The sequence below is a fragment of the Schistocerca americana genome, chromosome 4 (genome assembly GCF_021461395.2).
Source record: "Schistocerca americana isolate TAMUIC-IGC-003095 chromosome 4, iqSchAmer2.1, whole genome shotgun sequence".
NCBI classification, from domain to species: Eukaryota; Metazoa; Arthropoda; class Insecta; order Orthoptera; family Acrididae; genus Schistocerca; species Schistocerca americana.
The window spans coordinates 760,458,802-760,477,015 of record NC_060122.1 but is presented as its reverse complement, the minus strand read 5'-3'; the positions used below and the strand labels follow the sequence as shown (position 1 = coordinate 760,477,015).

Sequence of the window (18,214 nt, the reverse complement as noted above, 5' to 3'; positions counted from 1 at the left end):
ATATGGCAAGACAATTAATGGCTCTTGCATCATGATAATGCACCTGCACTCTCATCCCTGTTGGTGGGTAACTATTGCACAAAATATAAAGTTACTGTGCTGCCTCAGCCTCTGTACCTCCCAGACCTGAGCTCTGCAGGCGTTTTTTATTTCCAAAGTTGAAAAACTCATTGAAAGGATGAAGATTTGCAACAACCGATGAGATAAAAGAAAATTCACACAATCCAGCAAGAGGTATAACAAGACTGCTTCCAGAAGTGGGAATGGCATTGGGAGTGTATCAATTGTGGAGTAGAGTATTCCAAAGCAGACCATGCACAATAAGTAAAAAGTAAAAGCATAGAAAAATTTTGCGGACAAAGTTCCAGAATTTTTTGAACAGACCTCATATTTGCAGATTTGCTGTTGTTAGTGCAAGGGGTGACATTGCTTATTCTAATCAGTTAGTGTGTAACTCATATTTGAGTTTTATGTCTGGTTTTCAGAACCTGAAATGGACTCATCATGTGAGAGAGTTTTCCAGCAGTGCCAGAAAAACAAAAGCACAGAAACAAGAAGCTAAATTTGTGAAGAAATAGCCAAGACTGACTTCACAAAGAAATATTACTCCATTAGTAACGTAAGTGAAATTTGTACTGAACCAGAACCTGCTGCACCTATGCTTTCTTCTTCTATGAAGTGTTTGACAAGATACAGTGAACCCGAAATTGTTGTGGAACAGTATTTTGTAAGTGACACAGTGATGAATGTGAATGTTGAACTAGGTAATAATAGAACTGAATCCACTAACAGTACCGACTGTGAATTGGTGAAGTCCCCAACATTGGAGAAAGATGCTGCAAAATGGAAAAAAAAGTTGCGGAACTTTGTTTAGCAAAAGGCTTAGACTATTTTAAGAACAATTTACACAATCAAAATAAATCTGAATGTGCCTACATATCAAAAAAAGATACACATCCAAAACACTGTTCAATAGAAAACTACTAAATGGAGACCACAATGAAAGATAGTGGCTGTTGTGTTCTGAATCTACAGGAAATGTATTTTGTACTTTCTGTAATTTATTCAGTGACAGCATGGACTTAGACAACATGTGGAGCCTACTTCATTTCCAGCCTATGGATTTTCTGAAGTAGGGGGAAGAAAGAGTGATGTCTCATGGAAACAGCACTAACCATTGCAAAAAGTCAGTGATGTGGCTCCCTTGTTTATTAGGTGGCTGGTGAAAACATCCAATAATTAACTTAGTTTCACCTACACCTGTTACACGTGACTTCACTGTCACACTCATCATCAACCTCAATAGAAACAATATTTTTGTCAACTGCAAGGAAAACTCCCCTTTCAATTGCCTCTAGTGTGTCTTTCTGATATACATTCCATGACTCAGTAAATATCTCAGAGCTATCCACTTCGGGTTTCAGACAGCTCTGTCCCAAGAATAATTTGAGTATGATAACTTGCCTGGAGGGTAGTAAATTTGGGAATTTTACTACAAATACTTTGACAGTTTACTAATAAAATTGCACTGTCAGAGTGTATTTATTCTGAATGCCATTGCACTTCCCTTACTGTGAATCGACTGCTGAGTGTTCATCAGAGCACCTCTAACTACCGCCTAGCCTAAAAAACCCTCATGTGCACCCCACAAGTACTCTGTTACCTGAGTAGCTGTTTCCTTTGTGTAGCGCATCCCTGACCTATCAAGGGGAGTTCTACAAATTCCAACATGGTAATGCAGGTCCAGAAATCTACAGCTAAGACTGTCACAGAAGTGACAAAGCCTTTGATTGAGACCCGCCACTCGGCTCCAAACCACATCTCAATCATCTCTTCCCTGGTTGACAGATCATACAAGAGAGTCCAGTTGAATGGCCTGCTCATTCACAGGATCTCAACCTGTGTGATTTCTGGTTATGAGGCTATTTCAAAAATATCATGTATACTGAGCCCATTCCAGATGTGGAGACACTGTAGCAGCTTATTAATGCTGCCTTTGACACTGTTCAGATCTAGCCTGGCTGATGTGATTTGAGCATGATAACTTTCCTGGAGGGCAGTAAATTTGGGAATTTTACTATAAGTACTTCAACAGTTTACTGATAAAATTGCACAGTCAAAGTGTCTTTATTCTGAACGCCATTTCACTTCCCTTGCTGTGAATCGACTGCTGAGTGTTGATCAGAGAACAGCTACAGCATGTACACGGATGTGTTGAGGCACTTGAAAGCCATTTTCAGCATGTACTGTAACTGTGGCTGCATGGTACAATGATTATTAGACTGCTGACTCTGTAGCAAAGTATGACAGAATAAATGGTCTCTAGCATGGAAACCATGCATTTCTAGACATAAGTTCATCTGACCTTGTTTGTTCCATATTCTGTCACTGATAAATCCCTAGAGTTTGTGTACAGTGGAAAAAATCACCCTATATAATGTTTTTCTATGCAGTTATTGATAATTTTAGCGAGTACCTTGCACATTTTGGAGAGGAATCTGAGAACTTAGAGCTTTTGTTGACTTGTCTGTCCTCGTTCTTGAGAATAGAATGACAGTTTTGTTGAACAGTCTTCTTTTGTAGACATTTCATAAGTAATTTTTCCAATCCAGCTACAAAAATTTCTCCTGAAACACCATAATCTCCAGATGTCTTTCCTTTCTTGGCAATTTAGACAGTTGTACACACCTCATCTGAAATTACTTCCAGTACCTTGTTATATGAATTATTATTTATCAGTATTTCTGAGGCACCTCTAGGTGATGTTTTCCAACCAAACTACAAGAAACAAAGTATTTTTCCAGTAGGAATTGCCTTTTTGTCTAGGGATCAAAGTGGAGATCTTTCTTCTGGTGTAAGGATCTTCAACATGATTCCTCCAGACAGAAAAGAGCAAACTGGTAGACTCCACTGTTGATCCTGCTACTAGTGTGTGTGAGTGTGAGTGTGCCAAACATGGTGTCACTGTGTGTGTGTGCCTGAATCAGCTGCCGACGGCTTAGCTCTGGACAAGGTCGTGCAGTGGAAGGCTTTACTCTGTGAAAACCCCCAATTCGCAGAAGTTTTGTAAATAGCACAATCTTTAGCAGTAGTGTCACAAGATGTATCCACTAGGACAACAGATACCTTGCATGGGGAAGTGTTAGCGGCAGTGGTGAACATGCAGATCCATCTCCGGGCAGACCGAGGCCCGCCCAAGCAGCCACAACTGCCACAGCATCAGTATCAGTGTTCTTTGTTTCTGTCTCATCCTTTCTGTTTAGTCCAGCATGAACATTTGATGTGCCCTAAGTGCTGGACTACTTGTAATGCTTGCCACAAGAAAGGCCACATCGCCTATGTCGTCACCAAATGTTTCTCATGATATGGACATGGACATAAACTGTGCAACACTAATGCTTGTGACTTTTCCCAAGTTTTTATCGAGTTAAGTGTTTTTCGCCAAGTGATCTGGCTGCAGGTTGACACAGGTTCTGCAGTGACATTATTGAATTCTCAAACCTATGTGAATTTCAGCTTTCTGTCATTGATCCTGGTCATGTAGAATCTGGCCAGTTATAACAAACAGAACATTGTGCAGTTGGGACAATTTATGGTATCTGCCTGTTAAAAGTCAGTGCTTTGTTCCGCTACATTTTTGGTGGATGCTGATGCCAGTGTTGAGAATTTGTTCAGATGGACATATTTTGGCATTTGGATTTTCTATCACAGATGCAGTTCACCTTGCATCCAATGAGGTACCATATTCTCAATTGGAAACACTGTGTGAGGAGATTTTGGACTTCTTTTTGGAGGTTATAGGGTGTGCTACTAATTTTTCTGGTCATACTTCTTTGAAATCCACAGCTTGGGCTAATTTTTGTCTTGTGTGTCCTGTTCCTGTCACCCTGAAAGATCAAGTGAAAGCAGAATTTTACAGACTTCAATCTACAGGGGTTATGACTAGTGAATGGCCCTCTCCACTGGTTGTAGTTCAGAAGCTGCCTGGGAAACTTTGCCTCTCTGTTGACTTCAGTACTACTGTCAACACACAGTTGATTATGGATATGTATTCTCTACTACACCAGGAGATACTGTTGTCAAAAGTATTGGGTGACCAGAATTTCTCTAAAATTGATTTGTCTGAAGCATATCTTCAGGTTCCTGTGGACAAAGAGTCTCAGCAAATTCTGGTTTTGAATACTCCTTTTTGGCTCTATCAATATTTGCACCCTCCTTTTGGTGTGGCTAGCGTCCCTTGCTATTTTCCAGTGATTTTTTAGAGCAACTGACTATACCTGTCATGGGTTGCATTAATTATCTGAAATGATACTGTTGTCATGGGCTCTTCCATGTCGGATCATTTGAAAAAATTGTCCACTTTGTTTTCTATCTTCAGTCTGCAGGCTTATGGTATAATTTCACAAAATCAGTTTTTCCGAACTTCTATTATTTATTTGCAGTTCAAGGTCTTGCAGGATGGGGCTCACCAACTGCCAGACCACATCTCTGTTGTTATGTATATGCCTCCCCCTCATCCACAAAGGAGCTTGATGCCTTCCTAGGGAAGATAGCCTACTACTATAAATTCCTACTGAGGGCAGCCACATTGGCCCACACATTGCATGCCGTGTTACGCAAGAATGTACCTTTCTGCTAATGTGCTTCTCCAATATTGAATTCCAAACTACTCTAAGCCCCTTATTTAGCTACTTTCTCTTCAGAGCAGCACGTAGTTTTGGTGACTGATGCTTCACAATACTTCCTTGGCACAATCTCTGAATGACCTGTTGCCTTTGCCTCGAAATCTCTCACTCCAGCCCAGCAGCATTACTCTCACATGGGCTCTTGTCATAGTCTATGGTCTCCAAAAATTTCATGTTTCTTTGTATGGCTCCAAGTTTCACCTTATTACTGACAATAAACCCTTGGTTTCCTTGTTTGACCCTCACACTTCCTGCCTGACAAGGCAGTACAGCATCCACATTGCTAGGCACTGCTCTTGCTCACTACAATTACGAAATCCATTTTTGACCTAAGCCTAAACACACCACTGCAGACGCCTTGTCCAGCCTTCCTGTGGGTCCTGATACTGACTTTGATTGTGAAGAATTTCTGTACTTCCATTTTGATATTGGAATGCAGGCCATGGATGTGGGTTTCCCAGTTATGATCTCCTGCATGGCAGCTGCCAATCCAGTTCTCCATCAGGTGGTTTGGTTTGTTCAACAGAGCTGGCTAGATAAATTACTGGGTCGGGCTTTGGACCCCTGTGCAACTTTCTTCCTAATGTTATTGCCTCTCTGTTTTTGACAGTGTTTTGCTCTTGTCCACTGAGGACATCTCTTTCAAAGTAGTCACTTCCACTGCATCACAGCGCAAGGTTTTACACCTGCGCTACCCGGCCCATTGGGGAGTTTTGAACACTAAATTATTAGCTAGAAGACATGTTTTTTGGCCAGAGATTGATGGCGAAATTTCCCATTTTGTTGCAGCTACTGACCAGTGTTGTCAACAACAGGCAACTCCCAGAGCACCCCTGTCCCCCTGGCCTGCTCCCCACCAGCCATGGGAATGCATTTGAGTAGACTTTGTGGGTCCCTTTTTGAATTCTTATTGGCCCTTGATTGTGGATGCATTTTCCCAGTTTCCTTACATTCTCTGGTGTGTGTTGATATTGTCTGATGTCACAATTTGTACACTTTCGAGGGTTTCTTCTATTGAGGGATTGCCTTGTACCCTAGTTTCTGAGAATGGGCTCCAGTTCATTTCTCACACCTTTCAATTGTTTTATTCCCATCATTCATCATGTTACAGCTCTGCCATTCTACCCTCAATCACATCGTGAGGCAGAATGACTAGTTCAGTTTACAAGTGAAAAAGCTTATTGTGGATTCTTCACCTTATGATGCCATTCTCCAGTTTCTGAGCATCTATCACCTCACATTTATGGGAAAGTGGAGCCTGGTAGAGTTGCTTCACAGCTGGCAAACAACAAGCTCCTCCACCTTCTGTGGCCTGTGTCGCACCTGCTGTAGTTGTGTTTGTCAGAGCTCTTCGCATCGGGATTGCTGGTGTAAGCATGAGGGTTTAGTTGCCAGCCCAACTGGATACCAGCCACTTTTGTCTGTCACCAGGGACACCATCACTGTGATGTCCATATGGCTGACAGACTGATGGCATGCCAGTTTGATCACATGTGTCCCCACTCACCGTGGGAAGCTATCAGTTTGCAGGTGCGACCCCCTTCACCATAGCCAAGCCCGTCACCCTCCACCTTGAGCCTATTGTCACTTGTTGTAAAAGCAGCCCCCCCCCTTCTGCATGGTGCCCTGAGGTTCCAGCTTCCTGGCACTGCGCACAGATCTGTCTCCGGACTAGGGTCCATTGCCACAGTCTGCTGTTCTGATTGGGCCAGCTCTGCTAGCCCACTTGCCATCACTGCCTCAGCTGTCATCACTGGTGGGAACAGTACTGTGTCCTGCACACTGGGACCTGCCTGCTTTGGCAATGCAGAGATGTTGGTGGCACCCTACTCTCCAGCACTGTTGTTGGGCACTGCATGGACCCACTCTGCCTTTAGGCATGAGCATGTCCCCGCACGTTCTGACTCTATGCTCCAGTGCCTGTGCCCGCCCAGCATATTGTCCCACCCTTGCTGTCAGCACCATCTACTGCCACTACAGATCTGATGGATGTGTCTCTCAACAGATGCCAGCATCTCCTCTATCTCCTGGGTGCCCACTTCACATGACGGAGAGGTGTTGTTCTGTGTCTTGTGATAAATGAAGTCATGAGATGCTTATTTCTTTTATTGTTTGTAGGTTATGAATGGAGCCATATTTGTGTTACTTGGTTACTACATCCACAAATTGAAAACAAAATTAAGAAAAATATTAGAAGGCACAGTGGCCCCATGTAGAATCTGCTGGCTGGTGTTCTGGGCACCCTGAATGTCATTCTTAGGCAGTTTCCCACATCCAACTAGACGAATACTGGGCTGTGTAGCGTTGCTCTTGGGGGGACAAAAATAAAAAGAATTGTTACTTTTTTTTTTAATGTCGAAAAAATGAATATTTTGGTGGGCCACTTGGCAACAGAATCAGGGATTTATTACACTATTATAATAACATACGTTGACCATTAAATACCTGAATAAGAGCAGCATATTGATATATATATATATATATATATTTGAGATCGCTCGGAAGAAACATTATCATTTCTGTGCATTTTTATAGTCGCGATGTAGTCATACCCGGATCAACACTAAGGGACCAGAAGATTTATAGACTTTAAAAGAAATGCAACACTACACAATTAAAAAAAAATTGGTTCAGAAATAATAGGAAAACGATAATGTTCCTTCTGCCTCATGCTGCGTTCGGCCCATCAGCGTGATCGTAATTTCTGATGATGAAGTAACACAAAATAATTAAGTTAAGTAAATAAGGAGATGGACTCATCAAGGTTAATTTACGAAAATAAGCACACTTATCTTTAACACACGTTTTTTTTTTAATGCTACGTACCTTTTCATATTAAATTACAATAGATGACCATTGTGGTTAAATACTTTATACATAACAGTCAAAATGTCCTCTTGACGCTGTCTGTTCGATATCAGTTACAAGAAACTACATGTTTTCTGATTGGAAAAAAATAACAATTAGCATATTCACTAAATATTTTCACATAAAATATAAAATACAGTTGCGGAACGCAGCAAGTCCGCGTCCGCCTCTCATGGAATACAATCAGTAAAAGGTGAGGCGCCAACAGCCTCATTTGTCTTGAAACAACAGAATTCTTTTTTACACCATTAATCGATACATGTACATAGAGATTTACTGGCACCGCGCAAGAACGGTAAAGATAAAGAATAATAGATTCTGTCGATGCTATGCGATGGTTCATTTCTTTTACTTTACAATTTTTCGATAACTTTAGGCCATCAGGCGTTTACTATTGAGCGTATATTAATGTTTGTGAGGCGAAAATTACTAATATTACACTGCCTCCCATGAGGAGGGAAGGAATACCGAAGGTATTACTTTCATCCTCATGCACATTGGAATATTTGTAATTTTCGAGTGTAACATACAGGTTATTAAAAGTTTCATTTTATATTCATTCCATAATAAAAGAATTAACGTTTCAATTTGTAATTACTGACGGTGGATCATTGTGAATTTGTTCTGTGTTTCTATCAGTGTTTGTATGGATTCATTCTATCTTGATGATTCTTAAAATTAAGGCTATAAGTACACATATTTACAAAATTTATAAGGAAATAGAGTCACACTTCATTTTTCAGCGTTGCAAAAGTAATTTGACTATCACAACTGGTACACAACTTTCTGTTTTGACAGTATTCATTACATTGTCATCGTCTTGTCGATTGATTGCCTTGTCCGTCGTCGCACTTAATTATACATTTATTTTCGTCGCACATACACTATTTATGATAGACTTTGATTGTAGAGCGGCCACTGGTGATGGCTTCGACAAGGAAGTCCATATCTTTCACTTTCAGGGCTCGAGTGTGGCTCTCCGAATTATTTCCCATATGAAACAGATAAAATATCTTATATTAGAATAGCTTACAAAACTAATTTTATATACATGTGGGATGGGATATAGGAAGGATCGGATCCTTTGACGTATTTTCGTGTGCTTATTTTCATTCGTATCGTGACCTCTCGTCAAAGTTTACATTTCAACAGTGTTCAGAGGTGACCTTGTGACTTGTCTCTGTGTACAATCAGTCATTATAATAATTACGTTAACTTCTCTATTTTAGAGTCTCTCGGAAGGTTTATGATACATACAAAATGTTTTCAGTACTGGGTGTGAATGTTTTTGCTACAGAATGTAGCGCACAGCAACTGTGTTGTCGGTTGAACGTTTACATTATTTCGTCACGTGGTGGCTGTCCGCCTCCACTGTTGCGAGCAATCTTGAAATTCAGTCTGTGCGCGCGCACGTGACCGGAGCTTTCTTGCAGAGCGTTGATTTCGCGCTTGAGGTGCCGTGCGTCGCTTTTGTTCGGCGGATCGTGGCTTTGTGCTTTTTAGATTGCTGGAGGGAGCTTCTGCCACCGAAACTGCCTCACATCACTTCCTGTCCACTATCCAGTTACGGATTCACAGGTAAGTGGTAGCTACCGCTGCAACTGCATGTGTGGAATGACACTGATTATTACACACTGCACACATCAACGAAATTGTTCACACATATGGTGCAGTAGAATACTGCCACTGACAATCGTCGAACTTTAAAACTTCACTTGCACTGTGGTGAGCGTCTGCGTGAACGGTGTATTAAAAGAAATTCTCGCGTCATAACATCACACGGTGTTTACAAGTTGATTTACATACTAATATTTACAAGAGTTCATTTAAATCGATAAATAATCTAATTGACTACTTTGAATCAAAACAATTGTTTCTTAATTAGTCTTTTTTTTTATTTAAGCCTACGGTCACAGGTAGGCTATTATGAGTCCTTTTTCTTTGACCGAATCCATTCCAATCTCCTTTACAAATTAATTTCATTCATAGTAATCTTTATCACGCTTGCTTATTCATTTTGTAGGACCAATACTTTTTTTTTTTTTTTTTTTTTTTTTTTTAGTGCTCGTCTTATTTAGTGTCAAAAGTTTTTCTCGTATGTGCTTGTCTTTAAAGAAAGTTCGAGGACAGATTTGAAAATAGCAATTCCGCCTCTGAGTTTCGTGTAGAAATACAAACAGTCGAAAAAAGAAAGGTGGGAAAAGCGGGCCTACTCGCGGATCGTCGACAGAATCTAAATTACTCCTCAACCAGGTCGAAAATTTAATTTACCTTGCGCATTACAAAAGCAATATGCGCGTCGCGAACCTACTCATTTTTATATGTAGTGCCTCACTTCCTAAGCACACGTGCATCTTTACAAGTTGATCCTGAGGAGTGGATAGGATCAAGGATCTTAAAGGATTTGCACTTAGGAAAGGGATTCAATAATCACATAATCACAGAGAAAACAATAAATATTGCAGTGCACACTTAAAATAAAATCTATCACTTCAAGCATGTATATCTAATATGTATCTTGCTGCAGCTTGCTTACTACTCTTTGCTCATTTCTTAGACTAAGTCAAGTTTATGCATTACGCATTTGGGTATTAATTATCATTTGTATATATAAGCCTCTCACTAGAGTGTTGTTTGCTGCTGTCGCTACCTGTGAAGCTTGGGCGAGATCCTTATTATATGTGCTGCTAGCTTGTGAATTTGCAGTATCGCTAATGCTCAATAGTACCGTGAAGTTGGCATAATAAACCATGTTACTCATATCTTCTTTGACTCAGCTTGTTTATAGTCTGGACTCATCTTACTTTGCGTTATACAACAAACTTCCTTTTTATTCCATCACGCTTTTACTTAAGGTTAACGTCAGGCCTTTTTAGAACAATTACACTGCGTCATCAATCTGTTCATGCTTAATCCTAGGTATCTGTTCACTTCAAAGAGATGTTATTTTATCGCTGGCACAGCACTGTGCTGGAATTTACAAGTTAAATCTACCGACTGTTTTACGCTAACAGGTGGTGCCTTATTTACGTCACCTTTGAAAATAGGGAATAACCTCATGGAATCGAATCTTTTCTTACAACTTTCCTATTTTGTCTGGACGTTTAAGTATTTCCTTTTAAAACAGGCCATTAATTTGTCCTCGATTGAATTTCATTTACTAATACTAAGCACATATAATCATCATTTTCATATTACTATTTAGTGAGAGAAGTGCATTATTCGCTCCTTCCTGCTCATTCTCAAATTACTATTTAGCGAGAGAAGTGCATTATTCGCTCCTTCCTCTTTCCTCATTTTAGTACCTCGGGGCTAATTAATACCTCTCGAGTACATCATTTTCCTTACATACTAACTTATAACTAAAATTGAAAATCGCCTCTAGGACATGTCCTCCTGTTTACATAAAGATTATTCATGTAAATACTTGTCTGCAACTTATTCTGTATTTTATTTTCCAGACACGTTGTTTTGATACATAAGGTTTCCTTTTAGCACCGGCTAACGTCCGTAGTCAGTTCAGTTCCGTTCTTGTTACCCATTGGTTAATCCTGATCTCCAATACCTTAGAATTTTCTTACAGCTTAAATTAACTTAATTCCTGGCGTTATAAAATTTTCTTAAATCCTGATGATGGAACAATCCTTTGATTTTATTCGTGGCAGGGTCAGATAACAAATAGCTACCAATGTGTGGTTTCCTCATTATCACAAAGGGACCTTCATAAATGTGTTGCCACTTACGATTCTTCTTTAACAACAGGGATGGTTTAAAGTGAGTCCTGACTAATAACTAACTCCAAGAAACTTCTGCAGATGCTCTTCAAGAGCCTCTGGTCTCGTTCTCATGGGTACTATAATTTTATTGATTAATCTTGCATCTAGGACTAGCCTTACGCTACCATCTGATTTTAGCACAGACAATAAAGGACTCGAATAAGGTGAATGAGATACTTCTATCACATTCCAGCGTAACATTTTCTTGATCTCGCACTTGACAGCTTCGCGTCTCGCATATGGAATGGAATAGCTTGTTCTACAGTAGGTTGAATGGGGCAGGACATCCATTCGATATTCAAAGCCTTTTATTAGTCCAGGTTTCTTAGAAAATACTTGAACGTAATCTGTTAACAAATTGTAAAGCTCATTCTTCTGTTGTTTGGATAATTCAATGGACTCACTAGCTTTACCGTATAATTCATTCTGACCGGGAATTAGGTCTTTATACTCATCGTCATTAACACTTTCAAGATCTGTCATGTCTTCTGTCTGACTGTACTGTTGTCTTTTAGTCCATGGCCGTACTGCTGTTTGAAGCACCCCAAAGTTTGTCTTCACCTTACTTCTTAACAAATTTACAGTTACTTGTTGCTGGCTCGCTACTAGAGTACAGATTCCACACTCGATGTCAATTTTAGCTTTCGTCTGCCTCAAGAATTCCATACTCAGGATACATGTCACTGATAGGTTTTTAACAATAAGAAAAATGCACGTTACTGAAATAGACTCTATCTGGATTTGAAGCTGAGTCTGAAGATTTACACGTTGTGTTAGTGGACCAATTGCTCCCGATATGGTGCAACCTTGAATTGGAAGTGATAAAACTTTGCATACAGAGGATATTTGCTTAAATAAACATAAAGATAAGACATTTATATTAGCTCCTGTATCTACAATAGCTGTTACAGGTATGTTGGCAATTGATACCCTTATGGAAGCTTGAACTTGTTCGTCCCATACGTCATCATTGTCTTTCGTCTCAGTGTCTGCTACTAGATCATCCCGTAAGTTTGTCTCTTTGTCATACCTAATTGCTTTAATTTCATGTGGACTAACGGACAGGGTGCCCCCATTCAAACCTGCAGCATCCTCTAGGAGGCTCAAAGGTGCTGCTTTTAATTTTCCGCTCGACGCTTACTTTCCTGCTGATTTATATTTCTTAATGTTTCTTCCGTCTGGAACTGGTGTTGGTTTTGTGGTACGAACTCGGTTGGAAACGGATCTTGTTGTCCTGGCGTATTCGCTTGCGCATAATAAATTTGCGTATTATGCGGGCGTTTAGGCTTCAGAGTTCCCGAAGGTCCGTTCGCTTGTTGCGTGAAGTGTATATTTTGTGGCTGAAAGGTATTTTGCTGTGGCTTGTGTTGATTGTAACCGTTACTGAAAGGTGTACATTGGTCTCCACCTTGATTATGCCATTTATTTCTTTTCCACTGACGATTTGAATCGTAAGACTGATCGTTTTGATAATTACCGTTGATCGGTTGCGTGTTTCCGTATTGATGGGGCTGTGTGCTATAATGTGTATTTTCGTACTGAGGTGGTGACGAATTATATATTGGATTGTATCTCTGGCCGTTATTGTACTTATTTTTGTATTTGCTGTTGGAGTACGTAGTGCGTTTATTTTTGAAACCGTTGTGGGGTTGGTACTGGCTGTCGCTGTGACGCGCTTTCGCTCGGCCACCATTGTTGCCTGCGTATTCTGTATTGTGCTGGCCGCCTGCACTGAAGTGGGCGTTGCCAACATCAACTCTAGCGTCCTCGTAAATCAGATCTAACGAGTCTAACACAGATAGGAAAGTGTCCGTATCGTCCTCAGACACGTTTACTAACTTTTCTCTGATCGCAATCGGTAGCTTAGTTTTTAGAATCATAATAACGTCTTTGGCGGTGATCGGCGAATCCCAGAACTTGATTTTCGCTAAATACTTTTCAAAATATCTTCTCAAACTACCGCGCTTACTGTTAAACACTTCGGCGTTGTAAACCTCTTTTCTCAGGCGCTGCTGCACACCAGAACTCCAGAATTTAGCTAAAAACATCTGTTCAAACTCTTTGTAACTTTTACAAGAGTCGACCATTTCGGTTCCCCATAAGGCAGCATCGCCTACGATAAATCCACTAACAAATTGAATTCGCTGGCGGTCACTCCAGCTACTCGGGAAAATTCCTGAAAAATTTCGGAGGAACACTATAGGATGAATTTCTCTTTTCTGTGGGTGAAAGGTCGGAAAAATACGATGTTTGATCACGCTTTCCTCCTGCATCAAACTGACAAAAGTGGATGGGCTGGTAGTCTGGTTAACGTGTGCTTCTATAGAACTATGAGTTTGAGCGTTATCAAATGGTGAACGGTAATGTACCTGCTGTTGTTCATTACTTCGTGGTGAATTATTCCAGTTTCCTGACACGGGAGGTGGGGAATTTTCAACTTGACATTTTAGTGTACGAACTTCATCAACTATCTGTTGACGCCATTCAGGTAAATCTTGAGCTAACGCTCGTCTTATCTGGCCTAATTCTGACATCACCGTGTCTCCTGTTTTTCCAGGGGCTGCCAATATTTCAAAGGTCATGTTTTTGACAGTTTCCCTGAGTTCGTTCTTGACCTTGTTTTCTATGAATCCGTCTTTGTTTTTAATCCACTCTTGGTAGTGATCAGACAATGCTTCAGCATGTGCCTTAACAGTATTCTTTATTTGGTCCTCTACATTAAGAGTCTCAATCTGTTTCGAAAGATCATCAACAACATTCTCGATCGTGTCTACTGCGGTTTTAACTCCTTTGACCTCATCAGAGATTGCAGTATAATCTTTTTTTAAGGTCGCAGCTTGTTTTTGATATTCTATCACTTTTGAATTTATCTCCCCCTTGGCTGCTTCGATTTTTTCATCTAACCGTTTTGAAATATCCTCTATTTTTGACTCTACTTGTGTGTCAATTTCTAGCCTCATGATCGTGATCTGACTGCTGATTTGGCTTTGGACATTACCCAACAGGGTATTTAAATCAGCTGTTATGTCTGCCTTTAGTTCGGCCTTTACCGAATTTAACCGTGTATTTAGGTCATTTATCTCCGTTTGCAGATCTGTTTTTACTGAATTTATGTCTGTTTTTACCGAATTTATTTCTGTTTTTACTGAATTTATGTCTTCTTTTACTGAGTTGCACAGATTTGTAAGGACCTGATTTTTATTATGCCGTCTTTCGGCCTTCTCTTTTTCTTCGCGGGCCTTTTCATCTAATTTTTCCTGCTTTTCACGTTCCTGTCTTTGCGCCTCTCTCTGTCTTTGACTTTCGAACTTGCGTTCCATTATTGCTTCGATCATTGCAGCCAAGTCATTTTTTTCAAAAGCGGGAATAGTTTGCACACTAGGACCAGCTTCTAAAACTTCGGTCGAGGCTGCTTCTGCCTCCGCTCGTGTACCTATCGCGCGTGATCGTAATGGATAGTGCGGTCCATTCGCATCACCGCTGTCGTCTGGTTTTGTTTGTGTCCGCTGTTTACCGTCAGCCATGTTCATGAATTATTTGTCAAACGTCAAAATGCTACAGATATTGTTTGTCACTGCCGTCAGTCGTTTGTCTGTGACGTAGTGCTATGGCTTACTGGGACCTAAGGCTTCGAACTAGTATCTATGGTCGAAGGCCTAAGATGAAATTTTAACTCTGAGTAACAACTGACGTTCATGTACGCCAAGAAGACAAGATGGTTCCTACTAATTACAAACAAATGAAATATCACATGTTTTACCAGTTTTGAGCGTAGTTATCCGCCATATCGTAATTATTTTTTTTTATGCACTGACAACAATGGTACACTTTCACTGAATTTAACTACATAGGAATGGACTATGGACAAATTGAAATAAAGCTGTTTCAAGGCAAGGAAAGACAGGTTTACGTTCTGATCAACTCGAAAGATGCTACGTCACTACGAAAGCTTGGCTACTGCGTATAAAAATTTGACTTACTATGGCTGTCTTGATAATGATACAGCTGGATACTCGCGTTTTTTGGTAATTTCATCAATCGTTCTTCTGAATTAATTAAAAGGTTTCCCACTTCTCTTTCTCGGTTGAATTGCATCCACATGAAAAAATGAAACAGTTATTAGAACAAGCAAAGAAAATTTTTTAAACACATACATGAAATGAATTTTTGATCAAGTCCCTGTTCGGGCGCCAAGTGTAGCGTTGCTCTTGGGGGGACAAAAATAAAAAGAATTGTTACTTTTTTTTTTAATGTCGAAAAAATGAATATTTTGGTGGGCCACTTGGCAACAGAATCAGGGATTTATTACACTATTATAATAACATACGTTGACCATTAAATACCTGAATAAGAGCAGCATATTGATATATATATATATATATATATTTGAGATCGCTCGGAAGAAACATTATCATTTCTGTGCATTTTTATAGTCGCGATGTAGTCATACCCGGATCAACACTAAGGGACCAGAAGATTTATAGACTTTAAAAGAAATGCAACACTACACAATTAAAAAAGAGTTGGTTCAGAAATAATAGGAAAACGATAATGTTCCTTCTGCCTCATGCTGCGTTCGGCCCATCAGCGTGATCGTAATTTCTGATGATGAAGTAACACAAAATAATTAAGTTAAGTAAATAAGGAGATGGACTCATCAAGGTTAATTTACGAAAATAAGCACACTTATCTTTAACACACGTTTTTTTTTTAATGCTACGTACCTTTTCATATTAAATTACAATAGATGACCATTGTGGTTAAATACTTTATACATAACAGTCAAAATGTCCTCTTGACGCTGTCTGTTCGATATCAGTTACAAGAAACTACATGTTTTCTGATTGGAAAAAAATAACAATTAGCATATTCACTAAATATTTTCACATAAAATATAAAATACAGTTGCGGAACGCAGCAAGTCCGCGTCCGCCTCTCATGGAATACAATCAGTAAAAGGTGAGGCGCCAACAGCCTCATTTGTCTTGAAACAACAGAATTCTTTTTTACACCATTAATCGATACATGTACATAGAGATTTACTGGCACCGCGCAAGAACGGTAAAGATAAAGAATAATAGATTCTGTCGATGCTATGCGATGGTTCATTTCTTTTACTTTACAATTTTTCGATAACTTTAGGCCATCAGGCGTTTACTATTGAGCGTATATTAATGTTTGTGAGGCGAAAATTACTAATATTACAGCTGGTATCCACATCCCATGTCATTTACACAATTGGCACAGAATCATAAAATGTTTGAACACTTTCATGTGGGATGACACTTAATGCAGATCCATCCAGGGGGAAAGGTGTGGTGACAGGAATCTTCAAAACTGAGAATAAAACACTTATTGATAACAAATATCAGTCTCACACAGAGAGTTGATGTCAGATGAATTGCACTTACCCGCCATCGAAGTAGAAACCTCCACAATGAGACATGCGGATGATTTCAGTGTCAGTAGTGAGTGTGCCACTGTCCAGGGCACATGTGCGAACTGTGATACGTGTTCCATTATCTGCAACATACAAGTCATGTGTGGATGATCAACCAAACACACACACACACACACACACACACACACACACACACACACACACACTCACACACACACATACACACACATACACACACACACACACACACACACACACACACACACACACACACACACTCTTTACATAAGTGTTTATTATGCACTATTAGGTACATAGCAATCAAATACTATTTAAAGTTGCATGTTCTGCAACTTGATTAAGGAATTCTATTGTCAACATAAAAATCAATGTCATATGTGCACATGTGGGGAATGAGTATTAGAGACAATGCTAGAATGTTCCGGTCATGGATTTAGTGAAAGTTGTTAACTGTTGTCTTTCTTCTGTCTGTTACAAAGTGTCCAGTATCATGTGGATGACTGTAATGAATGTCTGTGCAGTGCTGTGCTGTCTGTGCATTGTTACAATTGAGAATGGACTGAAAGCAAGAATGAAGGTGTCACTAAGCTGACTAATTTTTCACTTTCCCTAACTAACTGGAGGCCCTCCGCAGTTCCTATCCACTAACTTAAGACAGACATCTCCATCCAGTTATTAAATCATCATCAAAAGAATTACTCACTGAGATACTGAAATGAGGTTTAGTATTTAAATCTGCAACATTGTCATATAGTAACGTGATAGGCAGCTTTGTACTAATTGCTTTGCTTGAATTTCTGATCAGATATGGGCATGAAAATGAATTGCATAATCAAAATTCAAACTGCCTATCTCTGGGTCAATTGTCACTCCATTGAAGTGGTTTTAGTATCTCGGATAGAAACACAACAAGATGTAGCAAAATGAAGCAGCTCAATTTGCTACAGTTCTACTCCTAAATAAATATTTTTTTTTGTTTTCTATTACTATCTAATGATGCCATGATTAGGGCCTACACAAAATTGACAAAATTTTATTCATGCAGTATTTCAGCAAACTTTATTGTCCACAGGATAGGTTACAGATTACTGATAACAACAGTGTAACAGGTTCATACAGAATCACTTTATTTACAGAAATATTCTAAATTTACAATATCTGAATATCACATGTACATCAAAATTCACTCCTGCTAATAACTGTTTGTTTCGTGATTGATGTAGCTTATTTGAAAGCCCTCATTTTCCTATTTCAAACAAATTTTTTACTTTTCCCAAAAACTTAAGGTTTCAAAATTCACTTAGTCTATAATCCTTAAGTTTTATACAATAACAAAACAATACATTATTGACAAATTTATTTAATTGGATAGTTAAGATATCTACTCACCAAGCACCAGCAGAACACACACATAAAAGATGGTTGTAATGGGCAAGCTTTTGGAGGCAGTGGCTGCTTCTTCA

At 39.5% G+C, this 18,214-nt stretch overlaps 1 protein-coding gene across 2 annotated transcripts in view; it reads right to left on the bottom strand.

Moving 5' to 3' along the window:
• Window positions 1-18,214, bottom strand: part of LOC124613073 — a 1,160,819-nt gene that overhangs the window by 42,325 nt on the left and 1,100,280 nt on the right. For both annotated transcript variants that reach the window (XM_047141658.1, XM_047141657.1), the window contains one exon: window positions 16,741-16,852. In XM_047141658.1, the coding sequence (XP_046997614.1) occupies window positions 16,741-16,852 (112 nt within the window). The remainder of the gene's footprint in view (window positions 1-16,740; window positions 16,853-18,214) is intronic.